This window comes from Phyllostomus discolor, chromosome 6 (assembly GCF_004126475.2).
Source record: "Phyllostomus discolor isolate MPI-MPIP mPhyDis1 chromosome 6, mPhyDis1.pri.v3, whole genome shotgun sequence".
NCBI classification, from domain to species: Eukaryota; Metazoa; Chordata; class Mammalia; order Chiroptera; family Phyllostomidae; genus Phyllostomus; species Phyllostomus discolor.
The window spans coordinates 75780098-75807030 of record NC_040908.2 but is presented as its reverse complement, the minus strand read 5'-3'; the positions used below and the strand labels follow the sequence as shown (position 1 = coordinate 75807030).

The following is a 26933-nucleotide window of genomic DNA, read 5'->3' as shown; positions in this document are numbered from 1 at the left end:
GTCGAATTTCGTTTGCGACTCTGTCGCGTAACACCACGCTTTACGGTCGCGGAGATGGAGCCAGCCGTTGCCAAGGCCACACCCTCCGAGAAGCATTGGGGGTGAGTGGGTTTGATTCCCGGCCTGGGGTCGAGTGTGGTGTCTGGCCGGCTTTTCATTAAAGAGGAACAAAGAGCGGTCCCGGAAGCTGCGCCGTCGGCGTCCAGGGACGGCCCGAAGGGCTCCAGCAGCTGTGGCAGAGGCGCAGCGGACGCCTCCAGGACTGGGAATACAGGCCTGGTGGGCTTCGCGGGCAGGATGAGCTTGACCCCGAAGGAGCTTTCGAGCCTGCTGAGCATCATCTCTGAGGAGGCGGGCGGCGGCAGCACCTTCGAGGGCCTGTCCACCGCCTTCCACCACTACTTCAGTAAGGCCGACCACTTCCGCTTGGGCTCGGTGCTGGTCATGCTGTTGCAGCAGCCGGATCTGCTGCCCAGCGCGGCGCAGCGGCTCACGGCGCTCTACCTGCTCTGGGAGATGTACCGCACCGAGCCGCTCGCCGCCAATCCCTTCGCTGCCAGTTTTGCGCACCTGCTCAATCCCTCGCCGCCGGCCCGCGGCGGCCAGGAGCCCGACCGGCCGCCGCTCTCAGGTGCGTCCAGCGGGCGTCCGAAGCCAGGGGGTGTGTTGTGGGTAGTTAGATTCGTCGGCTTTCCACCTGGAAGTGAAATGAAATCTGAAACGATTTCCTCCGCCTCCAACTTTGAAGTGTGGATAAGTGACAGCTTAACTACAAATTGATGGTACCAAAAATAATCTCAGTAGTACAGGCCGTCAAGTCATGAAGCACCATATGGAGCTTGACATTTTGTTTTTGTTTTCTCAGTTCAAGTTTTAATAGAAACTACATAAAATAAAAGGTGATGCCCCACTACCATACATGTCAATTGACCTGCTCCATACGTTCAGGCCATTTTCTCCAGAAAAAGAAAGGCTGGCCTCCCCAAACCCTGCGGGAAAGGCCTGTTTTGTCCCATACCACATCTGGCCCAAATGTAAGATCTTGTGTTTTAAGCATGACAACTGCAAAAGAGGTTTTGTTCTCATGGCTGTACACTGCCGCCACGACCCTATAAAGGCCTGGTGCTCACTTCTGCTTAGAGAAATATTCTCTGCTCTTCTGGAGGCTTGATGGTATCACTGCCAAATTTCCAGCCAACTGGGCACACTTCCCATGTTTGTCACTGAACTAGTCTGAGAGTTTCATCCACAGAGTTGCCAACAGGAAGATCATTTATGGTGGTCTGGTGAATGATACCTTTTTCACCAATGATAAAGAGACCCCTGAATGAGATGCGTTCATCAGCCTTGAAGACCCCATAGTCCTGAGCAATAGTCCTCCTTGTTTCCTGGGTGTGTTGATTCAGGCCAGGTGACAGAAGCACCAGTCACTTGGCACTTGAGTTTCTTAAATTCTTGCGCCCTATCACTGAAAGCAATGATCTTTGTGGGGCACACAAAGGTAAAGAGGGTAAAAGAAGAACACCACATATTCCTCTGTGGTCAGATAGGCTGGTATCTTTGACCATCTGTTGTAACAGCTGTAGTTTTGAAGTTGGGGGCAGGGTGCCCAATTTTAGCATTTCCTGAAGACATCTTGCTATCAGGGGCTGTGAGACACAAATACCACAAGAAGCAGGTCAGGAAGAACACTGACAAAGCCAAGCTTGACTTTTTTAATACATTAAATACAGTTTATAATTTTGTTAAGCCTGTCTTGGAGTGTGGAATTGTAACAAATGACGCTATCCCTGGTTTTAAGTCTCAGACGAGTAAACAGAGGCTACTATTCAGAACCTGAAGAACCTGAAGTTGTTGGACAGAAACACATAAAACAGCGTTTATAAATTTTGCAGTTACCTTCATTGGACTGTTAGGTGTTCTTGGATAGTATGATAGGAGCAGAGGGTAGAACATTGTTCCAAATTCATAGCCTAGGTCAGAAAATGCATGATTACTAAACATTGTGTGCAACATTTCTGAGATTGGATCAGTGGGTTTTTGAGAGGCTGCCTTTTTGTTTTTGTTTTGTGTTGTTTTTTTTTTTTTAATTTAAACTTGAGATGCTTTATGAGACTCGCAGCCAGGAAAGGAGAAAGGCACAGTGGGGGATTGTGAGGTTACATGGAATACTTACATAAGGACCAGTGTAGTGGGGGAACAAGTAATTGGAGGTGGGAAATGGCTTGATCTTATAGTATTCAATGCATGGGAAAAAAGACAAATCACTTCCTAGGTAGGGGCCACTTATACAGGCAGTCAAAAGGTAAACCACAGGGTTTTTTCATAGCACAGCAGGGCTTCTACATTTTAAGCTAGCCTGTTGGAAACCCTCTGAATCTAGAGCATCTTAATAGTTTGTTTCCTTCGCTGCCCTTGGCTAAGAGGGTGAACCTTCCTGGTGGTTGAGATGCCCTAGGGTTTCAGGAAGTTTGAGAATGCCCAGAAAGTGAATGCATTCTGTGTATGAGTGGTCAAAACCCACCACCCTATGGTGCCCTTAGAAGAGGATGGGGACAGGGTGGGATTTAGGTCACATGGTCCTTTGAATTCTTCAGACTGGTTAGACAAAGGAACTGTGCTTTATATGATGTCATTCTCAAATCTGATGAGTCTAAACCTAAATCTAGATGGTAAACAGCATTGTAAACACAAAGTTGTCAGGGTAGGAGTCCGTCCGTGGATTGGTTATTTTCTCTCTTCTGTGCCTTAGATTTTCACAATAATTTCTAGCTGGTAGACATTAATGAAGAATAAATATTAACCATTATCATCATTACTTTCATTAAATTAGGTAGGGGTGGTACTTAAATATACAATATATGGAATATCCATGCCAAGGTTTAGGTTATTGTACACCTAGGGTGAGCATCTAATAGGTATGTATTTAAAAGTTTTTCACATGATTTTGATGCAGAGCCAGGGTTGAGAATGTATCTGGAAGTAAATAAAAAGGCTACCTTGTACTCAAGAAGCTTGCAGGCTGGTAAAGGAGATGTAAACATAGTCATAACACAGTGTGGTAAGGGTTGTGCCAGGTGTCACATACAAAATGCTTGATAGCACAGAGGAACAACTACCAGGGTATAAATGACATTCTCAAAGGGAGTGATGTTTTTGCTGGATATCGATTGGAGATGGTTGGAGATGGTGGTAGGAGGAAAAGGTGTGGCTGTGCCAGGTTTTAAAGAACTGGGTGTATTAGATGTTTAGAAATCTGGAATTGGAGAAGTTGAGAGAATTTGCAGCTGGAGTGTAGGGTACATGGATTAGAGGGGAATTCAAAAGATGAGTTAAGGAAAGTGCGTCAGGACCAGATTATAAAGGGTTTTATAATGGTGGCAGAAGTTTGGATTTATTTCTGTGTAAACAGGTTAAGTAATAGCAAATTTATACCTAGAAATGTAACTAAATGTTATATGGGAGTGGGGAGTGTGTGGCCTGTGGGTGGTGGGTGGGGCAGGAGTCAAAATTGGGAGCTGAAGAAACCAGGAAGGCTGTCCTGAATGTGGTTCAGGCAAAAGGAGGGGACATGGAATGGTGATGTGGGAATAGCATCTGGCAACATTGCTTTGGTAGTATGGATGAGGCTTGGTGAGCAATTGAATATCAAACAAAAGGGAAGTAACATTCAGCACCGGGAATTTTGTAGCTGCATTGGATATTGTGAAGCAGATATGTGAAGTGTAATTGTATTGATAGTGAGTGTTTCCTTGTCTCTTCCACCTCTACACAGTTGTTGATAGTGGCAGAGAAGAAAACCATTTCTTAATGTTGTAGTTTTTTTAAATTACTTTATTGTTGTTTAGTTACACTTGTCTGCATTTTCTCCCCACCACTACCCCGACCCCAGTCAAACCCACCTCCCTCCCTTGCTTCCACCCTACCCCTTGGTTTTGTCCATGTGTCTTTTATAGTAGTTCCTGAAAACCCTTCTCCCCACTGCCCCTTCCCCACTCCCCTCTGGCTGTTGTTAGATTGTTCTAAATTACAGTGTCTCTGGTTATATTTTGATTGCTTTTTTCTTTTGTTGATTATGTCCCAGTTAAAGGTGAGATCATAGTGTTTAAATTTGTTTTTGCTTGCAGGAATTGAGGCATTTTAAAAACAAAGTTCTTAATAATTATAAAAGTTTTAAGTTTTATTGATATTGCCACAAATAATAGAATTTGAAATGACATTTTCATAAATATATATTTGGGTAACTGAAACTTAAAATAATTTTGTCTTCAACAGTGTATAACTTGAGATGGCAAGTAGCAAATGCTAATTTTACCAGATTCATGTTAATTTTTAAAAATAACCTATGGACAAATCATTATACATCTTTGTTTGCAGGATTTTTACCTCCTATAACTCCACCAGAGAAGTTTTTTCTTTCCCAGCTAATGCTGGCACCCCCAAGGGAACTGTTTAAAAAGACACCTCGACAGATTGCCTTGATGGATATTGGAAACATGGGCCAATCTGTGGATATTAGCGGGCTTCAACTAGCCTTGGCTGGTAAGGAGGAACTTGTGGTTTGGGTATCCTTGTGTGGTAGTATTAAGCTTTTTTTTCTTAAGGAACTCTACTTAAAATGAAGGTTTGTTGCTGTGTTAGTATTTTCCATGAAAAACATAGCTGCAGTATTAGATTCTTGCTAATATGACATGTAAGTTTGAGTTTTCACTTGAATGGATTGCTTTTCCAATTTAAAAAGAATGCTGGATAAAATTTAGTCTGTTAAAAAATTTTTTAAAAATTTCCTCGTCAGTTCTACTCAGATTCAATGCAATTCCCATCAAAATCCCAATAGTATGTTTTGTAGAAATGGAAAAACTCATCATGAAATTCATATGGAATCTCAAGGGATACTGAATAGCCAAAACAATGTTCTCTTGGCACCATTGTTGAAAATCATTTGACCATATATGGGAGTGTTTATTTCTGGCATCTCTGATTTGCATCACAATTTATGCATCTGTCTTTATTGCAGTATCACACTTTTGATTATGGTAGCTTTGTAGTAAGTTTTGAGATTAGGAAGTGTGAGACCTCCACTTTATTTTTCTGTTTCAAGATTGTTTTGGCACATTCTGTGTTATACATATAAGCAAATGAATGGGTGCTCTAAAGTGTGTTGTGGTAGAAAATAGGGGGACCTTCTTGAACTGGCTAGTCAGAGAAAGCTTCTATAATGAATGAAGGAGAAGAGGCACCTTTTGCTTGCCTGCTCTGAGCAAAAATACGGATGCTGGGGTCTTACCACTTAAGAGTGATTCATTAGGGAAATTCCAGTATATAACCAGATTTGTGAACCCTTGACCTTGACCGTGATTAAATGAGCTGAAGTATTAATTTTGACTGCCCCATCCTTAGACTAAACACACCTGTAATACTTGGCTGCTATATAAAAGGTGACACCCTTCAGTAAACTGCTTTTTCCTTGCAGCATTCTGAATCTCGCTTTTTAACTATGGGGTATTAACAATATAACAGTGGTTATTTTTTGAAAGCAAGGCAAATCTTTTTCTTTTAAGATTAAAGGTACACAGAAGTACTTATTAGCTACTGGTTCCACACACAATCTATTAACAGAAATAAAATGATTATTTCTATAACCAAAGATAGTATGAAAATAGGTCACAAAGGTGACAGACAATTTCAGTCACCTTAACTTTCAGAAGCAATATGAGGGTTCTAGCTTTGTATTCCACCAAGTGAGAATCAAATCTGACCTCTCAACTCCTGATGGCTTGAGTCAGCCTGTGAGAAGGTTTTAAAGTATGTCAAGCTCAGGAAGGAATATATGACTAGAGTTGGGATTGAGAAGCTTTGGCAGAGTGGCTAAGTTTGCTGCTTGCTATACCCTACCCAAATTAAAGATATTGTAAGCCATTCATTTCACAATTACAAGAAAAAAACAAACAAATCCCACCAAGTTAACCTATCTTCTGTGGAGCTAGCTACATAGATCATCTCTGCAGAGGCCTGTAATTAAGATCTCACAGTGGGATCCCTGGATCACAGGTATGTATAGATAAACACACCACATTTTCTTTATCCTTCCATTGGTGAACATTTAGGTTGTTTTCATATCTTGGCTATTATAAATAATGCTGTAGTGAATATAGGGATGCATATATCTTTTTAATTGCTGTTTTTGTTTTCTTTGGATAAATACCCAGAAGTGGAATTGCTGGATTACATGGCAACTCCGTTTTTAACTTTTTGAGGAACCTTCCTAATGTATAGCATAGTAGCTTTACCAATTTACAGTCCCACCAACAGTGTGTGAGGGTTCCCTTTTCTGTACATCCTTGCCAGCATTATTATGTTGTCTTTTCGATGATGGCCGTTGTGACTAGTCTGAGGTAACATTTCATAGGGATTTTGATTTGCATTTCTCTGCTGATTAGTGATGTGGAACACCTATTCATGGCCATTTGTTTGTCTTCTTTGAAAAAATGTCTATTCAGATCTTTTGCCTATTTTTTAATTGGATTAGTTTTTGATACTGAGTTATAAGTATATATTCCAAATAGTAGAATACCAAATTCTTTATCTGCTCTACTGTTGATGGACATAACGTTGCTATGAAGATTTTTGTATATTTTCCTGGTGTGCATGTCAAAATTTCTTCTAGATGGAAAGGTAAGCAAGTGTAAGGTTTTAATGGCAAAGTGGTTTCCAAAGTTGTGCCACTTTTCATTCCCAATAGCAATCTGCAAGTTACTTGACAACCTCCTTTGCATTTGATAATGCCAGGTTCGCCTTTTTTTCTAGTCTAGTGGGTGTGTCTTATGTTTTAACTGATTTTTCCCAGGTTTCTAATGGGATTGAACATTTTTTAAAGTATATTTTTTTATTATGCTATTACAGTTGTCCCATTTCACCCCCTTTATTCCCCTCCGCCATGCACACCCCTTCCCACCCACATTGCCCCTAACCCTTCCTTAGTTCATGTCCAGGGGTCGTATGTACAAGTTCTTTGTTTTCTACATTTCCTACACTGTTCTTAACCTCCCCCTATTTTCTACCTACCATTTATGCTACTTATTCCCTGTACCTTTTCCCCCCCTCCCCTTCCCTGCTGATAACCCTCCTTGTTATCTTCATTTCTGTGATTCTGTTCTTGTTCTAGTTGTTTGCTTAGTTTTTTTTTAGGTTTAGTTGTTGGTATTTGTGAGTTTGTTGTCATTTTACTGTTCATATTTTTGCTCTTCTTTTTCATGGATAAATCCCTTTAACATTTCATATAATAAGGGCTTGGAGATGAACTCCTTTAACTTGACCTTATCTGAGAAGCACTTGATCTGCCCTTCCATTCTAAATGAAAGCCTTACTGATTAGAGCAATCTTGCATGTAGGTCCTTGCCTTTCATGCCTTGGAATACTTCTTTCCAGCCCCTTCTTGCCTATAAGGTCTCTTTTGAGAATCAGCTGACAGTCTTATGGGAACTCCTTTGTAGGTAACTGTCTCTCTTGCTGCTTTTAAGATTCTCTCCTGATCTTTAATCTTGGGTAATGTAATGATGATGTACCTTGGTGTGTGCTTCCTTGGGTCCAACTTCTTTGGGACTCTCTGAGCTTCCTGGACTTCCTGGAAGTCTATTTCCTTTGCCAGATTGGGGAAGTTCTCCTTCGTTATGTTTCCAAGTAAGTTTTCCATTTCTTGCTCCTCCTCTTGTCCTTCTGGCACCCCTATGATTTGGATATTGGATGTTTCAAGTTGTCCTGGAAGTTCCTAAGCCTCTCCTCATATTTTTGAATTATTGTTTATTCATTCCATTCGGGTTGAATGTTTATTTCTTCCTTCTGATTCAAATTGTTGATTTGAGACCCGGTTCCTTCCCTTCACTGTTGGCTCCCTGTACCTTTTCCTTTGTTTCACTTTCTTTTTTTTTTTTTTTTTTATTTTATTTATTTATTTTTTTTATTTTTTTAAAATATATTTTATTGATTATGCTATTACAGTTGTCCCATTTCCCCCCTTCTCTCCCCTCCACCCTGTACCCCCCTCCCACCCACATTTCCCCCTTTAGTTCATGTCCATGTGTCATACTTATGAGTTCTTTAGTTTCTACATTTCCCGTACTATTCTTGCCCTCCCCCTATCTATTTTCAACCTACATTCTATGCTACTTATTCTCTATACCTTTTCCCCCTCTCTCCTCCTCCCACCCCCCTGCTGCCTAACCCTCCATGTGCCCTCCATTTCTGTGGTTCTGTTCCTGTTCTAATTGTTTACTTAGTTTCTTTTGGTTTTGCTTTAGGTGTGGTTGTTAATATTTGTGAGTTTGCTGTCCTTTTACTATACATGTCTTTTCTTTATCTTCTTTTCTTAGATAAGTCCCTTTAGCATTTCATAAAATAAGGGCTTGGTGATGATGAACTCCTTTAACTTGACCTTATCTGAGAAGCACTTTATCTGCCCTTCTATTCTAAATGAGAGCTTTGCTGGATAGAGCAATCTGGGATGTAGGTCCTTGTCTTTCATGACTTGGAATATTTCTTTCCAGCCCCTTCTTGCCTGTAAGGTCTCTTTGGAGAAATCAGCTGACAGTCTGATGGGAACTCCTTTGTAGGTGACTGTCCCCTTACCTCTTGCTGCTTCTAGGATTCTCTCCTTCGTTTTTACCTTGGCTAATGTAATGATGATGTGCCTTGGTGTGTTTCTTCTTGGGTCCAACTTCTTTGGGGCTCTCTGAGCTTCTTGGATTTCTTGGAAGACTGTTCCCTTTGCCATATTGGGGAAGTTCTCCTTTATTATTTGTTCAAATACGTGCTCAATCTGTTGCTTTTCCCCTTCCGATTCTGGTACCCCTATAATTCGGATATTGGAACGTTTAAAGGTGTCTTGGATGCTCTTAATCCTTTCCTCAATTTTTTGAATTCTTATTTCATCATGCTTTCCTGCTTGGTTGAGTCTATCTTCCTTCTGGTCCACTGTATTGTTTTGAGACTCATATTTCTTCCTTTCACTATTGGCTCTCCTCCGCGTGTCTTCCTGCATCTGTTTTATGGTAATCTGCATTCTTTCATCTAGATTTCGTCCAAAATCAACCAGTTCCGTGAGCTTTCTGATCACCAGTGTTTTGAACTGCGCATCTGATAGATTGGCTAATTCTTGGTCGCTCAAAAGGATGAGTCCTGGGGGACTGATCTGCTCTGTTGAAAACATGGTTTTTTTTCCCCCGTCTCTCCTTTTTTTTTTTCCAGTCTGGTTGCTCTTGTTACGGTGGGGGACGGAGCCTTAGGTGCTCACCCCAGTCGCTAGATTGTGACGTTATATGTGGGGGCGGGGCGGGAGCAGGAGCGGGGAGGGAGAAAACAATGGCGGTAGTTCCGTTCTCCTGGACTCAGACCCTTGTCTGAGCTTCTGGGCCTCGAGTTCTGCCCTGGTCCACAATCGCTACCCCTCTGGGTCTGCCAGACGCAGCTTGCGTACTCAGGGATCACCTCTGCGTTCTTGCGCCCCCGGATGGCTTTTGCGCCGATTTCGCGCCAAACCTTCCCCCGACCTCCGCGCGCCGCCGACCCGAGCCAGCCCCTTGCCCGCCTGGCTCGTCTTCTCCTACCAGTCCGGATGAACGCGTCTACTTCAACTTCTTGGCTGCCCGACTTCCATTCAGATAAATCCTCTGCCGGATCTGGGTGTTATTCTGATAGTAAATTATTGTTGTAAACTATTGGTTTTCTAATCTTGGTTGTACGAGGAGGTACGGTGCGTCCACCTATTCCTCCATCTTGCCGGAAGTCATCCTGTTTCACTTTCCATAGCCTTCACTTTTCCCTCTATTTTGTGACCATACTCAACCATTTCTGTGAGTACCCTAATTACCAGTGTTTTGAACTGTGCATCTGATAGGTTGGCTATCTATTCATCATGTAGTTGTATTTTTTCTGGAGCTTTGATCTATTCTTTCATTTGGGCCATATTTTTTTTTGTCTCAGCTAGCCTGTTATGTAGTAAGGGGCCAACTCTTAGGTATTTGCCAGGGTGGGGCAATCCACATCACTTCATTGTGGAGCTGTAAGTGGGGGAGGGAGGGGTCTGATAAGGAACAATGCCACTTGCGCAGCTCTCGGTCTGTTTTCAGTCCCTTTCCCTGCTACCCACAGTCATACTGGGCCCTTCTGGTGCTGATTCCCTGGTGGGTTGTTTTGTGTACTAGACCCTGTGAATCTCTCCAGCGAGCTCTCCTGTGAGGCTGGGAGTTTCTTTTGCTTCCTTAACCCCCACAGGTTTTCTCAGTCAGAGTTTTTGAGGCTTTATTTTCCCCCTACTGGAACCCTGGGTTGCCTGGTCTGTCTTGTTCCCCAGTTGTTCCTCCTTGTTTATCCTTGTTTAAATGTGGGACTGCCCTGGTCCTCTAGCTGCGGCCTCACCCAGTCCGCCAGCCATCCCCTAGCTATGAATCCTCTATGCCTGGCTACCGGTCCCGGCCCCTTCTACAGGTCTGGATGAATGTTTCTTCTTAAATCCTTGGTTGTCAGACTTCCATACAGTTTGATTTTGTCAGTTCTGGTTGTTTTTTTTGTTTTTAAATTTGTTGTTATCCTTCTTTTGGTTGTGCGAGGAGGCACAGTGTATCTACCTATGCCTCCATCTTGGCCAGAAGTCAGATTGAACAAATGGGCAAAAAAAGCCCATTTAGGCTTTTTTTTTTTTAAATAAAATGCTTATTGAAGTGATTAGCCTATTTTCCTATTTATGAAAATTTATAGGAGTTTTGAAAAAAATATATACATATTCTAAATTTGGCCCTTTGCTTCTGTGTTGCAGATAGTCACGCAGTTAGTTACTTGTCTTTTCACTCTCCCTGTGGTGCCCTGAATTTTAAAATGTCTCCTTTTTTAACCTTTTCAGAACGCCAATCTGAATTGCCAACCCAAAGTAAGGCTGGCTTCCCCAGTATTCTCAGTGACCCAGACCCAGATTCTTCTAATTCTGGATTTGACAGCTCAGTTGCCTCTCAGATCACGGAAGCATTAGTCAGTGGACCAAAGCCACCTATTGAAAGTAGGTATATCTTTTATTCCCTTGATTTTATTTTATCAGCATCCCTTGAGATGGTTTTCTGAAATATTGTTATTTTCATTGCTGCATAAACTAGAATTTAATGAGAAACTTCTTAGTATAGTGTCTGGAACATAGTGGAGACGCTTGGTAAATGTTACCTTCTTTAATAAAATTACATACCAAATTTCTTGTCACGTATCTGTCATCAGCATATCTGAAGATGTAAATTCTCTGATTTTACTGAAATGAGTCTATTTTTGTAGCTCATTAGCTGTTTTATATCTCTCTATTAATTTAATCACTATTATTCTTCATTGTAAAGTTTTACTGATCTTATAGTTCTTAATTTATGTTAAACAAAACATCTATTGATCTTGAAATATTATAGCTGCATCTTTTGGTTTTATAGGCTTCTATGTGGTTTTAGTGACTGTCTTTCTGCTTAGGGTTAAGAATATGTTCTCCAGATTACAGTATCAATGTGAGTTTAAACCTTACTTTGTTTTTATGACATTTATAGCAAATATTTGGCATAAATGGGTTTAGTATTGATGTCTCAGCTGGTCACAAGTTTACCTGAAGGTCCATAGCACATACCTGTTTTAATACTTGCTCAGGTGCAGTTGATTGCATGGGCCATCAGAAGGTGTGTGTGAAAAGCAAATCTATCAGACATTAAGTGAGTAAACAAATACCCAGCATCCTTACCTCACGGGAACTTGATTATATTGTGTTGGCCAGAAAGTCCATTTAGTTTTAAATAAAAAGACATTTTTCATTTTCACCAATAACTTTATTGAACAATGTAGTCACCATTTTGTTCCACTGCCTTCAGGAAACTTCGTAATTCCATCCTCCCAAAACTTTTTACTTTTTGAGTAAAGAAATGTTCAGTTGCCTTTTGCAGTCCTCCAGGGAATTGAAATTTTTTCATTAAGAGAATTTTGTAAAGACCGAAATAAATGGAAATCTGAAGGTGCAGTGTCTGGTGAATATGACGGATGAGTCAGAACTTCCAAGCCAAGCTGTAACAGTTTTTGCCTGGTCATCAGAGAAACATGTGGTTTTGCATTTTCCTGATGGCAAGTTTTGGTTGACTAAATCTAGACACTTTTCCTTGAGTGCTGCTTTCAGTTAGTCTAACTGGGAGCAGTATTTGTTGGAATTATGCGTTTGGTTTTCTGGAAGGAGCTCATACTAGAGGATTCCCTTCCGATCCCACCATATACACATTACCTTTTTTGGATGAAGACTGGCCTTTGGTGTGGTTGGTGGTGGTTCATTTTGCTTATCCCATGATCTCTTTTGTTCCACGTTATTGTAAAGTATCCACTTTTCATTGCCTGTCATAATTTGTTTTCAAAATGAAATGTTTTCACCCTGGCTGGTGTGGCTCAATGGGTTGAGTGCCCAGTTCGATTCCTGGTCAGGGTACATGCTTGCATTGCAGGCCAGGTCCCCAGTTGGCGGTGTGCAAAAGGCAGCCGATCAATGTTTCTCTCCCTTTCTTTCTCCCTCCCTTTCCCTCTCTGTAAAAATAAATAAAATCTTTAAAGGCAGAACATTCTTCTTGTTAGTTATGTTTAAGTAGAGAATCACATGTGGAAATATGGTCAAGAAGTTTTTTTTTTAGTTCACTTACGTGGAACCCAAACATCAAAATGATTAACATAACCAAGCTGGTGCAAAAGATTTTCAAAGCTTGTTGAAAATTTTGAGTATGTTCACTGTTTCCTGCATAGTATAATGTTGATTGTTTTTAATTAATGTCGATTTGATTGCTATCAACTTCAGCTGGTCCACCCCAATGTAGGGTAGAGCATTGTCAAGGGAGAAAGCTCTAGCATGAAACTACGGAAACCACTTTTGACACATTCAGGCAGTCACGGCACCTTCATACACAACACAAATCTTTTTTTTTTTTTTTTTTGGCATTTCAGTTGCATTTTTACCTTTCTTGAAATAATAAAACATATATGCTGAAAGGGTTGCTTACTTTCTTCCATCTTCAATATTAAAATGGCTATACAAAATTCCCCAATTTCGGTAAACTTTTTATTTTTTATTTTCATTTTTTAAAGTTTCAGTTTATTTTTAGAGAGAAGGGAAGGGAGGGTAAATGAGAGGGAGTGCAACATCAATGTGTGGTTACCTCTTGTGCACCCACTACTGGGAACCTGGCCTGCAACCCAGGCATGTGCCCTGACTGGGAAGCGAACCTGTGATCCTTTTAGTCACAGACCTCTCAGTCCTTTGAGCCATACCAGCCAGGACTTGATAAGGTTTTTTTGGTGTTTTTTTTTTTTAATGCACACTGATACACCTGTGACAGTACAATCCAGCAAAAATTGTTTCAAGTGAAGTTAGACAACTAAGCACTGCTAGAGTCAGCTATGGGGAAAACTGAACAAACTTTTTGGTCAACCCAACATAAATAGGTGCACATAAAAAAGATTCAGGTGCTATTTCTGGTGATGTAGGAGAAGAGATGGTGTAGTTTAAACTAAGGTATTAATTCTTAGCTAGACATTTTCAATAGAGTATATCTCAAATTTGGCAGGAGCTAGGATCCATGATAGAAACAAGTCATCTTAGGCCCTATGTAGAAACCAGAGGTGTGAAACTTGTGTAGCAGAAGTCCAAGCCAGCATTTATTTTAGTGGATTTCTAACTTAGTAATCAATCTTGTTTATGAAATAGTTGAGGTGTTGAGTAACTTTATTTTCCTGTTGTACTTTCATGGTTTTATAAAAATAAATGTGGTATTTATGAATTTATTGAAGTCCTCGGATTTATTTGAAAATGTCCAGTCTACCAATACTTTTTTCCCCCCTGTCTTTTGATCCCCATGTAATTTGCCACTTTGAGGTTGTAAGATGCAGAGCTAGAGCTAATACAAATCATAGTGGTCTCTGAATAAAATAGTGGTAACTAAGAATAAGATGAGTGAAATCAAATAGTATTTCATTTTTCCCATGAAGAGATTTTTACCAAGTAGGTTGTGTACTTTCGCTGTTGAGTGGTAATCATGCTTGAGTAGAAAGCTGTCAGATCATGGTAATGCATTCCCTTCTTCTCCAAAAATACACAGATTTGGTCTCTGGCATAATAATGTTCTATTAGTGTTTCATTTTCTTCTTTGTATTGTGAACAAAACTCTGATTTTCTATATGCCTTGTGCTTCTGGTTTTGAAATCTTTGTTTTATCATGTCATCCTTATAAAAGGGTGCTAGTGTACTTCATTAAGTGAAATGTACACAGATGTGTATAGGTGTTAGCTTGCTGACAGAAGCAGTCACGTTACTACTCTTCTCCTTTATAGGCCATTTTCGGCCAGAGTTTATTCGTCCACCACCTCCACTCCATGTTTGTGAGGATGAGCTGGCATGGCTAAATCCAACCGAGCCTGACCATTTGATTCAGTGGGATAAGTCAATGTGTGTTAAGAATAGCACGGGTGTAGAGATCAAGCGAATAATGGCCAAAGCTTTCAAAAGCCCCCTATCGTCTCCTCAACAAACACAGGTAAACCTTTTCTTTAATCCATCAAGCATTTTTGTTTTTCATAACATGATAAATGACCAATAAAATCATACTGTTAACAGGAGCCAACAGTAGGTCATTATTCAGGTATCCCAGAGTTTTGGGATATCTGAAACTCTCATCTGCCCTTCCCATTGTGGTGGGGCAAGAAGTCTGAGGACTAAACATGTACCAATATTTGTTTGGGATCAGTTTGACTCTGGGATAGGATGGGTCTCTTTTTTGGCATTTTGCTCATGTTCTCTGTCAGCTAGACATATTATGTACATTGTTATGTTGAAACTGGACAGTAACTCCTGAGGGTAAGTGGATTTATTAAGATTTTCAAATAAGTAAAAGGCTCAGGTAAGGTAAACTAGTCCTTGCAGCCTAATTTGAAGACTCCTCTTGGAAAAGACAAGGACACCCTGTATGTGGTTTCTGGTTGGTGAGTTTTATTCAGATTGCATGATTTCATATTAGAACTCGTCAGGAGATGCTGACATCTCCAGTGCAGTTTACCACCAAAAATATTTTCAAAGCCAAGTAAAGAGCTGTTTGTAGTTCACTTTACTTATTAGGCCATCCTAAAACATAGTCCACTGTGGTACATGTAAGTAGATAGGGAAAAGAACATAGAAAATTTTAAAGAAAAAGTAATTATTTGGTGGGTGGGAATAATTGTTTTTGAGGACATCTCATTGAATTACACAGTGTGAATGCGACTTGAACCATAAATACTGCAAACAAATGGGATGTATGTGGTACAGATCTCACTCTTCCCATCCTGCTTCCTTCTCAGGAATTTCTCTTCCCCCCCCGGAGCTGGGCTTTACTATTGTTTCAGATGCATCTCAGTTCTGTAGGGTCTGTGCTTTTTGGAAAAACTACTTGGTAATTAAAGTTATTTTTGGCTATATCAGATGACAGAAAAAGAAACCCACAAAGGACTTAAGGACAGTGTTGTTACAATCCAGACAGTATTTTATTCAACTGGACAATACTGAGTCTGGTTTAATGTCCAGGAAGCATCACTGGAATATTTATAAACTGTCATAAAAGTGTTCATATTTTAATATTTTTATAATTCAAATGTAAATTGAAAAATGTCAAGTTGTTATGAACATGGGTTTCAGGGAAATTTATGAAGTTGGTTCAATGCAGGTAATTTTACAGCTTTTCGTGTAAAATACACATTTTTTTAATGCAGGAAACAGACTGTCTGCTTTGACTAAAGAACCTCTTTCTCTTTTTAAAAATCTGATTGTGTTAGCTCCTTGGTGAGTTGGAAAAAGACCCCAAACTTGTTTATCATATTGGCCTCACTCCAGCCAAACTTCCTGACCTGGTGGAAAATAACCCTCTAGTTGCCATAGAAATGTTGCTGAAGTTAATGCAATCAAGCCAGATCACCGAATATTTTTCAGTCCTGGTCAATATGGATATGTCTTTGCATTCCATGGAAGTTGTAAATCGGTAAGTTCCTACACATAACCAAATGTGGGGGTATGTAGATCCTGATTGCATGACTAGGAGAGAAAAACTAGCAACAATATTTTTTGATCTCGTTAGCTTGAGAAAATGCATTAAATAAATAATCCGAGCCTTAGTGTTCACATGTGAATTTAGCATTCACAGGAAAGAACCCAGAAGGTAGGTAGGACTTCAAATATTTAGCATTAATAGACATAATTGCTGAAATTTTTTTCTATATGGTTGTATATTTTCTATCTCTATACAAATAGATGTTACATTATTTTTTGTTAGCGACTACGGGTTTTAGGAGCTGCAAGAATTCTGGAAATGTCATCCTAGAAGTCGTTGCTCTGTTCTCCCAACCTCTGACTCTCCTTACTCTGTTGTCATTGACTGTCAGAAGAATATAATACGTTCCCTTTCTGATGTTCTCTGTAGTGTCTTCCCATTTTATACTATTTTCCTTAAAAATACATTTTAGGTAAATTATGGATTTAATAGGCTTGTGGGGGTTAGCCTGGTAGCCTACTATTTTATGAAGCTGTTTATAGGGTAGCCATACGTACAGGTTTGTCTGAGTAATCCCAAATTAGGCTTCTGTTGGCCTCCTTTCATGTGGTGTCCTGTTTGGGGTGCTAAATTATATTTGTATGGTCTTTCTGCTGCATGGGGAAATCCATTCTGAATGCCAAGCAACTGAGCTTCAATTAGAAGAAACTTTCTGACATCTGTTTACTTTTTATAACCTACTTGAAGTTGTACTACAAAATATATCCTTTCAAGTTAATCAACTGGTAAAACAACCTAGCTGAAGACAGATGATCCCAAATATAAGAGAGTGCATCCCTTCTGGAGTGGGAAAAGAAGCATGAGCTTTTCAACTTTATTTTTTGTCACTGGCAAAACTGGTTAGCTGCTCGTTTAAAACATGCTACATTTCTGTCTTCTCCTTGTTCAAGACCCTTCCCCTACTGTTAAGACTTACTCTTTTAGGGGCTGCATTCTGTCAAGTCCTTTGGGTTTGAGAGAACTCTTTTTTTTTTTTTTTTAGACTTCTTTTTTATTTTAATCATTGTTCAAGTACAGTTTTCTCCCCCCTACTCCCATTCCAGCCCATCCACCCAACCCTCCCCCCTTCCCCCCATTACCCCCCACCCCTAGTTTTTGTCCATGTATCCTCCAAATTTGTTCCTGTAAACCCTACCCATTTCCCCCTGAAATTCCCTCTTCTCTCCCCTCTGGTCACTGTCAGACTATCTCCTATTTCAGTGTCTTTGGTTATATTTTGCTAGTTTTTTTTGTTTTGTTGTTTAGATTCCTGTTAAAGGTGATATCATGTGGTATTTGTCTTTCACTGCCTGGCTTGTTTCGTTTAGCATAATGCTTTCCAGCTCCATCCATGCTGTTGCAAAGGGTAGGAGCTCCTTCTTTCTTTCTGCTGCATAGAATTGCATTGTGTAAATGTACCATAGTTTTTTGATCCATTCATTTACTGATGGGCATCTAGGTTGCTTCCAGCACCTAGCTATTGTAAATTGTGCTGCTATGAACATTGGGATGCATAGGTTTTTTGAATTGGTGTTTTAGTATTCTTAGGATAGAGTCCCAGCAGTGGAATTGCAGGGTCAAAAGGCAGATCCATTTTTAGTTTTCTGAGGAAGTTCCAAACTGCTTTCCATAGTGGTTGTACCAGTCTGCAGTCCCACCAACAGTGCACTAGGGACCCCCTTTCTCCACAGCCTCTCCAACACTTGATGTTTGTTGCTTTGTTTATGATGGCCATTCTGACTGGTGTGAAGTGGTATCTCATTGTGGTTTTAATCTGCATCTCTCTGATGGCTAGCGATATTGAGCATCGTTTCTTGTGTCTTTGGATTTTCTGTATGTCCTCCTTGGAGAAGTGTCTGTTCAAGTCCTTTGCCCATTTTTTAATTGGATTCCTTGGCTTCTTAGCATGCAGTCGTGTAAGTTCTTTATATATTTTGGAGATTAAACCCTTGTCTGAGGTATCATTGGCAAATATGTTTTCCCATACAGTTGGTTCTCTTTTTATTTTGATACTGTTTTCTTTAGCTGTGCAAAAGCTTTTAATTTTCATGAGGTCCCATTTGTTTATTCTTTCCTTTATGTCCCTTGCTGTAGGAGACAAGTCAGTAAAAAAGTTTCTGCGTGAAATATCTGAGATTTTCCTACCTACGTTCTCTTCTAGGACTTTAATGGTGTCACGCTTTATATTTAAGACTTTTATCCACCTTGAATCTATTTTTGTATAAGGTGTAAGTTGGTGCTCGAGTTTCATTTTTTTGCACGTGGCTGTCTAGTTCTCCCAACACCATTTGTTGAAGAGGCTATTTTTATTCCATTTTATGTTGCTGCTTCCTTTGTCAAATATTAATTGACCGTAGAGGCTTGGGTTTATTTCTGAGCTCTCTGTTCTGTTCCATTGGTCCATCTGCCTGTTTTTATGCCAGTACCAGGCTGATTTGATTACAGTGGCCTTGTAGTATAGTTTAGTGTCAGGTATTATGATCCCTCCTACTTTACTCTTCTTTCTCAAAATTGCAGCAGCTATTTGGGGTCATTTATGGTTCCATATAAATTGTTGAAGTGCTTGTTCTATGTCTGTGAAATATGCCACTGGTACTTTAATAGGTATTGCACTGAATGTGTAAATTGCTTTTGGTAGTATGGACATTTTGATGATACTAATTCTTCCAATCCTTGAACATGGTATATGTTTCCATTTGTTTGTGTCTTCCTTGATTTCTCTCCTCAGTGTTATGTAGTTTTCTGAATACAGGTCTTTTACCTGTTTGGTTAGGTTTATTCCTAGGTATTTTATTTTTCTTTTTGCTATTTCAAATGGGATTTTTTTCTTGATTTCTGCTTCTGCTGTTTCATTGTTGGTGTACAGAAATGCCTTTGATTTCTGGATATTGACTTTGTATCCCGCTGTTCTACCAAATTCATTTATTAGGTCAAGCAGTTTTTTGGTGGAGTCTATAGGATTTTCTATGTACACTATCATGTCATCTGCAAACAGTGACAGTTTTGTTTCCTCCTTTCCGATTTGGATTCCTTTTATTTCTTTTTCTTGTCTGATTGCTGTGGCTAGAACTTCCAGTACTATATTGAATAGAAGTGGTGAAAGTGGACATCCTTGTCTTGTTCCTGTTCTTAGTGGAAAAGATTTTAATTTTGGGTTTGAGAGAACTCTTAACAGCTCACTTCTTCCACTTCACCACCTTCTTGTAGGAGCTATTATCTACCAGACATTTGGCACTTAGCCAAGAATAACTGTCTTCCTATCAATAATTTCATTATGGACAACTTCTGCTATTTTTGCCCACCCCCCCCCCCAAATCATAGAGCATCAGCTATAAGTGTGAAACAACTGTGACCACAGCCTGTGGCAGTGTTTCCTTGGAACACTGGTTCATTAGTGACTTATGGGATAAAGTTGTAGACACAAAGTTTAGTTTCTTCTGGAAATTCATACTGTATAGTTAGCATGCATACCTTTAAATGAACATGGAATTCCCACTTCATCTTTTTTGTTTCTTCTTAAAATATTTCATAGAATCCTTTGAAAAATACCAGCCTTCCCCTTTTGAGATTCTAAACTGATCTGCCAGCATGCCATGGCTTTTGTTAACTTCCAGCCAGGTCTTGCCCACCATACTCCTGAAGGTGGTGTGCTAATCCCTGATTCCAAGCTTTACTCATACCCTATACTTCTCTTCTGAGCTGTCAATTTAAGTTCTTTGCCCTTTTAAGATTTTTCCCAACACTTTTCATACACTATTATTTGCAAGTGCCTCATTTTAGCATTTAGTTACATATTATGCCATTTAGTCAGTAAACTTACACCTCCTTCAGATGCACTGCTTTGTATAGCACTTACATGTAGTCAGGGTTTAATAAATGAACAGTCATTGCCAAGGCTATTAGAGCTTGGGAGATAAGAACTCCCAATTATGATTCAAGAATACACAGGAACACTGTGCTCAAAGAATTGCATGGATGAAAATTGGAAGTGTCATTTGTTAACAAATGGATGTGGCTCTTAGGTGTATTTGCATAAGTATATTTAAAACTAGGTAATTGGTTTCCCATCCAAGTACTAAACGGGTCCGACCCTGCTTAGCTTCCAAGATCAGACGAGATCAGATGAGATCAGGCGCGTTCAGGGTGGTATGGCTGTAGACTACAACTAGGTAATTGGTCATATATCAGAAGTTTGCACTAAATGACCAAAGGAAACTTTGTATTTTATGGTTAACAATGTTTCTTAATGTTAGCAAATACAATGAACAGCCCTAATTTTCTAACTTTATGAAACAGACTGACAACAGCTGTTGATCTACCTCCTGAATTTATTCACCTTTATATATCAAATTGCATCTCTACCTGTGAACAAATTAAGGATAAATATATGCAGGTAAGAAATAGAAATTGTAGTAAATTTTATAAATTATCTGCCAAGAAAATGGGCACACTAAAATTTTTCTCTTTTTCAGAATCGTTTGGTGCGTCTTGTGTGTGTCTTTCTCCAATCCTTGATCCGTAACAAAATTATTAATGTGCAGGACTTGTTTATAGAAGTGCAGGCATTCTGTATTGAGTTCAGTAGGATACGCGAAGCTGCTGGCCTTTTCCGGTTGTTGAAGACTTTGGACACTGGGGAAACACCTTCTGAGACCAAAATGTCAAAATAATACCCTATCAGAACCACCCCATTCATTGTTCAGCTGTACTGCAATTCATTTTTTAAAACTGTTAAAACCCTGAGTGGATTGTTTTGTGTAATGCATATAAACAACACGTGAACTACTTAAGTTTTAATTCCCTTTAAAAGAATCTTTGGTTAAGAACTTGGAAAAATGTCTTTAGATGTCTTAACACAGAAGAAATGGTTATCCAAACAAAATTACTGCAAAAAAGTAGATGAGCTCTTTAATATTAAAAAGGTACCGTTTTTGTTTAAAACAAATTATAGGCTTCTGATTAAGTCATGAATCCTGTTTTCCCAAGGTTCTAATGCCAAATGTATTTAATGAAAGTAAATGAAGACATTTGTAAGAATTTGTTGTAGTGCCTTTGAGGTGAAATCAGTTGAATGTTTTTGAATCATGTGGCAAACAGAAGTTTGAATCTTGAACCCATTTATGCATGTAACTCTTAGCTTCTCATTAAGCAGAGTTTGAACCAGGAACATGTAACTTTATCCTTTCTTATTATGAGGACTTAACAGATCAGCCGGTATAGTTTTCAGGGTTATTTTTTTTCTCTTATGATCATTAGTTCTTCTGTTATTAGTATAAGATAGTCATTTTTTTGTTTTAAGGAGAGACAGTGCTTTGGGAAGTAATCCCATCACTGAGGAACTGTCATGTAAAACTGCTGACTGAGTAGGCTCTGCACTCTTCTGCCTGTGCTGGGACAGGCGTACTGTTTGAGAAGTAGAAGAGCAAGAGGGCATTGTGTGGGACTGTCATCACTCATTTAACTTTGGACAATAGTGCCTTACATTAAAGTTGTTTTTTTATAAATTCTGTATTATCTGAATATTTTTTTCTTGAAGAAATTGAAAAGCTCTTTATGTACTGAGATATTTTCAAGCACATACTTATAACCAAGTAATCTGTTCAATAGGAATTACCTTCCAGTCTAATTGTCAGCAAAAGTTTAAGAAAACCAAGCTTAGTAGTTTCCAATCTTATAATATTGGCAAAAAAGTAGTACTCCTAGATTTATAACAAATTTTATTTTAGGTAACCTTATAAAAATAAAGGATTTATAAGTATATTTGCTTACAGTAAGGACCCAAGCTGATGTAACAGAGGAGCATCATCAGACATCTGAAGTGATGGCAATGAACTTGATTTTCTCTTCACTTATCTTAAAGTGGGCATCACTATTTTTTGCATATTAGCAATGGGGGAAAAGTTTCATTATTCAAAAATACTTTTGGAATGGCAAAGTTTCAACCACTTGCCACTGTTGGAAGCAACCCTCCTTAGGCTCCTGATTCTCTGATAACATTAAACTCATGGCCAGTAGCACTGGAACTCGTGCGTGAACCAAGTTCATTTAACATACATTTTTTCTGTGAGGCACATCACAACCTTGTACTTGGGACCAGTAGACAGCACTTAACCACTATACTTGGGGGCCATTTTAAAATGTGAAACCACAGACAAAAAGTACAAACTGGGGCAGTAAATAGACCATGAAAAGTTCACATGTTGACAGTTTGAGAGCTGAAACAAGAATCTTCCTAGACTGCAGCATGTATGTCAGGCAACTCAGAATTTTTACTGCTCTGTATATGTCCACAAACAACTAAAAAAGTACTGCCCATACTGATTTTCAGGTTACAAATAAATTTTAGGCAAATTCACAGACATGGACTCTGAATAGAGTGATGGCTGCTGATCATCTCAAGATCACAATATTGGTGTTTTCTTGAAAGAGGAAAGGCTTTCAAATTTATTTCAAATAGCTTACAGAGAATAGTAGTTATAGTTACACAACATAATACATGAACCTGATTCAAGATTTATATTTAGAACATCAGCAAAAGGTTCTTCATTAAACAGGTTTAAAAGCAGAGGAAAATTTACCTGAAATACAAGAAACTATAATCCTAGGATTCAGTAACTGCATTGAACTTTCCATGGATTTTTTTTTTCCTTTTTTTGTGCAATCAACTTTTAAGTGTGCTCAGATGAGTTCAATTTAACTTTTGTCTTAAACACATCTTGAATTCTCCAGATTTTCTAGTTCCAGTTTTTTGCTTCAGTATCTTCAAACCACCTGTTAAAAAGAAGACAAGAACACTAACAAGGTAGAACTTACTTCAAAAAGAGTATTTGGGATCCTAAAATATAACTATTTCAAACAGTTTTGTTTAACAGTGTATTCACCTAAAACATGTTAAGAAATGGTATAAAAACGGTTATCACTCTTTATTCTTGAGTATATTTTCACGTAATTTTAAGCAGCACACACCATCTTATATATTCTGTAATGATTCACCTTCCCATGGAGAAGGAGGGATTACATACCTACAGGGTGAGCAAAAGTAGATTTACAGTTCTGTGTACACAAAACAGTTTAATTACTGCAGTTTCCATATGACAACTGTAAACCTACTTTTGCCCCACCCAATATTTTAAATAATATTTTCAGTGATATCCCTTGAAGATCACATTTTAAGGGTATCTGAAACACTAACGAATGGAAGATCTATTTACACATTCATTGAAGTTCTTACATCTTCTACCTAAAGACATTTTTGCTGATTTCATTTTCTATTTCCTCTTGGTAGTCACTGCTGTTTTCAGGAAAAACCCCAAGCCACTTCCAAAAGCACTGGGATAATCCTGGGATGCAACAATGCTGCAATCAGTGCAGAGAAGTAATGGTGTTCCCAGATTTCTCATTAGCCCATAATATACAAACCTACAACTCATCAAAAAAGAATGGATTGACTTTTTAGTGTTATATTACTTTTAAATTAATGTAGTACTTTTCTCAATTTACAAGTTAATACTTGGTCAATTTCTAGTGGTATGACTATGACACTAAAAATTTCACTTTTAAACTAATACACATATCAGTGTTTTTGAAAGTGAAATGCTTGTTAAGTATTTTTAAAACTTCAAAAACTAGGAAGGGTGAAGGTGGCTTTTCTAACTGGTGACTGTGTCACAGAAGCACAACATATTTTATGCCACAAGACTCACTTTGGTTCAGACCAACATCTTGTGCTTTGTATCACAAAGTAGGGTTTACATCAAGCCTAAAGAAACTCTTTTAACTAATACATACAATTCCCTCATGTTCAAGCTAGTAATAAATACATACTGATTTAATCTCAGCTTTCACTGAACAAATAAATGTGAGTGTGCTCAAAAGAAGAAACTTGCCAAATTAAACTGTCTTAACTGGGAAATTTGGTTACACTGGGCCCTTCATCCAGATGGGGACACACCTGTTCTTGAAGGCATATTATCGTTATGATTCCAGCTGTCTTTGAGTCAGCTAGTATCTCCCAAAGTACACAGAGAGGCCTTTATTATTTATTTAAGGCCTAGTATTGTCCAAGATTCACTGATTATTTTTCCTTCAAAATACCTGAGCTATAAAGGCATGAAGCTTCCACCCTGTTACTGAGGTCAGACCAATGGTTCGCTTCAGGAGGTTTTGTCATGGTGCACCCAGACAGAGAGCAAACTGCTGATGGAAGCACTGCAATTCGGCCTTTTGTTGTCATCATTCCTCAGTAACTACAGGGAGCAAGCTTTCTGGAAAGGTGTATAGTTGAGATCCCTAAAAAGACAGCATGCAGAGGAATTACCTGACATGGTGCTGTTTCCACGCCTCTCCTCCAGACCTTCCTGGTTTCTGAAGGGGCACCCAAAAGCAGCACATGGGCAGGCAGGGGACCACGTTGGATGCTTCACATTCATGGACACACACTGCCTTTTTCACAGGCCACCTGCCAAGTTAAAACTCTACATTATTTGCAAACAGCTTTTATGACAATTATTAGAAGGGAAATGATTATACTACCATAAATAATAACTAAATCTGATTTAGTATACTCTTTTCACTTATATTCCCCATATTCCCAGCAACTTTTCAACTTTTATGTTTTCAACTCAAATTCTAGTAGAATTTAACTCTTTTCCTATTTATTCCCATCTTTAAAAATACCTACCAAAGGAAACTTTCTCCTTTTGAAGTACTGAATGAAGAATTTTTCTTCTATTTTTTTTTTTTTCTGCTGTTAAGGATCTGTGTTTCTAGAGATGAAACCTTAGGTCTTATAATCTCTTCTGTTCATAATTTAGTGTTCAAACTTCTGAATTAAGGAAAGCTGTATCTGATGGTCCCTGATTATGAACTTATACTATCCTATTAGAAGTCAGCTTCATTAGCTACTGGAAAAAATTGTTAAGGCATTTCTCCCTAGTATGTTTCTTAAAGTACAAAGAAGGAAATGGTTTACTTGGTATAAAACCAAGGACACATTTTTCCTATTCACAATGCACCAGACAAGGCAGATTTTAAGATGACTGTTATGAAAACATACTTTGAGGCCGTTTGCTAACTGAAATCTGGCCAGAGTTTACTTCAGTAAAAAACTTTACTCATTAAGTATTTCAGTTCACTATGTGTAGCTACATCAAAGTGTGGTGAATAGTTTGAAAAAAAAAATAAGCCATCTAATCTTAGATACAGCTCTAAGAATACATTCTTTAAATTTTGTAAAATATGTTCTCACTAAACATTTATTTTTACCCACACACAAAAAAGATACATGTAAGTAACTAGATTAGAAGCAAAACAACAAATGACTACAATTTCAAGTTCTAAAAAAAATAACTCGGCCCTGGTGGAGTAGCTCATTTGTTTAGAGTGTCATCCCAAAATGTCAAGGTTACAGGTTAGATCCCTGGTCAGGACATATACAAGAATGAACAGATGAATGCATAAATAAAGTGGAACAACAAATCTCTCCCTAAAATATCAATAAAAAAATAAAAAGTAATTCTCTCTCATCCTCCTCAAATTCCACCTCTAACAAAGTGACAGAAAAGCAGGGTGTGTGTCTTTGTTTAATCATTTTGTATAACTTAATCTCCAAATGCTTTATATTTGCATGCTCCTTTCACTTACAAGAACACTAAACAAAATTTTTTAAAAAGATGATTAAACAACGTCATGGTCACTAAGTCTGCTTTAAAATTAATAAAACTGTTTACTTGTTTATTTTGTTACAACAATCAAAAAGTCTCCATCCTTCACCCTTTTAATTGTAAATATTAAGTTGTAATTGGACCCAATCTATTATATTCACCATTTACAAAGAAAATCAGTCTCTGTCTACTTCATTTCCTAAGAAGGCAATGAAGAACTTAATGCTCATGTGAAATACAGATTCTTAGTATTTTTATTTGTTGAAAAAAATGAATAAACTTCCCATTAAAGTGTCACAACACATTAGGTAATACAACAATGAAAAAGTGTTCTCAGGTTTTGAAATCTATACATAATACCAATGTGCCAAAAAGCCGTTGATTTCATCTTATTTACAAGTTTAATGTTCTTAAAAATGTCTTTTCTCTAGGGAAAATCAGTGTGATCAATTTACGGAATTTAATTACACAGTTCTGTTTCAACTAGTCTAAATTCAATGTGCTTAGTATAAAACCACCCTGGAGAGACAGGATTAACCTTTTTAATATAGTACCACAGGAGCTAGTCTAGTATTTAGAAACACTGCCCATCCTGACATTAGCATGCCTTCCCTAGTTGTCTCTTCTGTAAATAGTCTGGAATAACCTTATTTATTGTAAATGATACACTTTGGTAGGTAAATATGACACTAATAAAAAAATCTCTCAGATTAAATATCTTAGCCCTTTGTATATCAAATCAGAACATGAAAGGTAAAAGAATGTACATTATTTTCAAATATACAAACTATGTGCTAAATTAAAAAATACTGTCCTTTGACTCAAAGTTCTGTCCATGCTGCTATCAGCGGCTAATGCATTAAGACATGGGTCCTCCATGCTGAAGGTTGCTCCTGTCCATTTCTATAACAAAGCAACAAAAACCTTTAGTCAGTTGGCATATTCTGAACTTCAATTAAATGAACACTATTACTCAGAGATTATAATTCAAGCAACAAATTACAAAAAATTTTAAATAAAACTTATGTGTAAAAATGGCAACCCATTCCAGACAATCAAGTCACATGTAGTATGAGATGCTTTCCAGTATTAGCCTAATCAACATTAATCTGATCAGCAAGGTGCCATAAAAATATGATACCATCCGAACTGGTGTTAGAGTATGTTTCCAAAGTAA

At 38.5% G+C, this 26933-nt stretch overlaps 2 protein-coding genes, 1 long non-coding RNA gene, 1 other non-coding gene and 1 pseudogene across 7 annotated transcripts in view; 2 read left to right on the top strand and 3 right to left on the bottom strand.

Moving 5' to 3' along the window:
- The first annotated feature begins 38 nt into the window (after nt 1-38).
- On the top strand, nt 39-21594 carry CNOT11 (CCR4-NOT transcription complex subunit 11). The gene is made up of 7 exons (XM_028515295.2): nt 39-631; nt 4378-4542; nt 10895-11047; nt 14371-14573; nt 15844-16046; nt 20391-20487; nt 20567-21594. The coding sequence occupies exons 1-7, from the start codon at nt 298-300 to the stop codon at nt 20762-20764; spliced, it is 1353 nt and encodes a 450-aa protein (XP_028371096.1). The 5' UTR covers nt 39-297; the 3' UTR covers nt 20765-21594.
- On the bottom strand, nt 937-1713 carry LOC114499271 (annotated as a pseudogene).
- Nucleotides 19253-20380, top strand: LOC118501173. Its single transcript, XR_004903780.1, has 2 exons — nt 19253-20146; nt 20264-20380. It is a non-coding gene; the product is annotated as an uncharacterized LOC118501173 (long non-coding RNA).
- A 929-nt stretch (nt 21595-22523) lies between the features above and the next one.
- The window catches only part of RNF149 (ring finger protein 149), a 60100-nt gene continuing 55690 nt past the window's right edge, over nt 22524-26933 (bottom strand). For 3 of the 4 annotated variants that reach the window (XM_036028362.1, XM_036028363.1, XM_036028364.1), the window contains 2 exons: nt 24412-24559; nt 22524-22865 (listed from right to left, as the gene is read on the bottom strand). In XM_036028362.1, coding sequence (XP_035884255.1) covers nt 22829-22865; nt 24412-24559 — 185 coding nt within the window. In that variant the 3' untranslated portion in view covers nt 22524-22828. Of the gene's footprint in view, nt 22866-24411; nt 24560-24860; nt 26660-26933 lie in introns of those variants that run through there. The other variant, XM_028514314.2, reaches the window with a different exon arrangement.
- LOC114501209 lies at nt 24223-24338 on the bottom strand. Its single transcript, XR_003684961.1, has one exon. It is a non-coding gene; the product is annotated as a small nucleolar RNA SNORD89 (small nucleolar RNA).

What these genes read in the sequence shown, in the direction of transcription:
- CNOT11 (XM_028515295.2), top strand. Translation starts at nt 298, where the DNA reads ATGAGCTTGACCCCGAAGGAGCTTTCGAGCCTGCTGAGCATCATCTCT. An exon ending in ACCAAAGCCACCTATTGAAA is followed by an intron (nt 11,048 to 14,370) that starts GTAGGTATATCT and finishes TCTCCTTTATAG; the next exon opens with GCCATTTTCGGCCAGAGTTT. An exon ending in TTAAGGATAAATATATGCAG is followed by an intron (nt 20,488 to 20,566) that starts GTAAGAAATAGA and finishes TCTCTTTTTCAG; the next exon opens with AATCGTTTGGTGCGTCTTGT.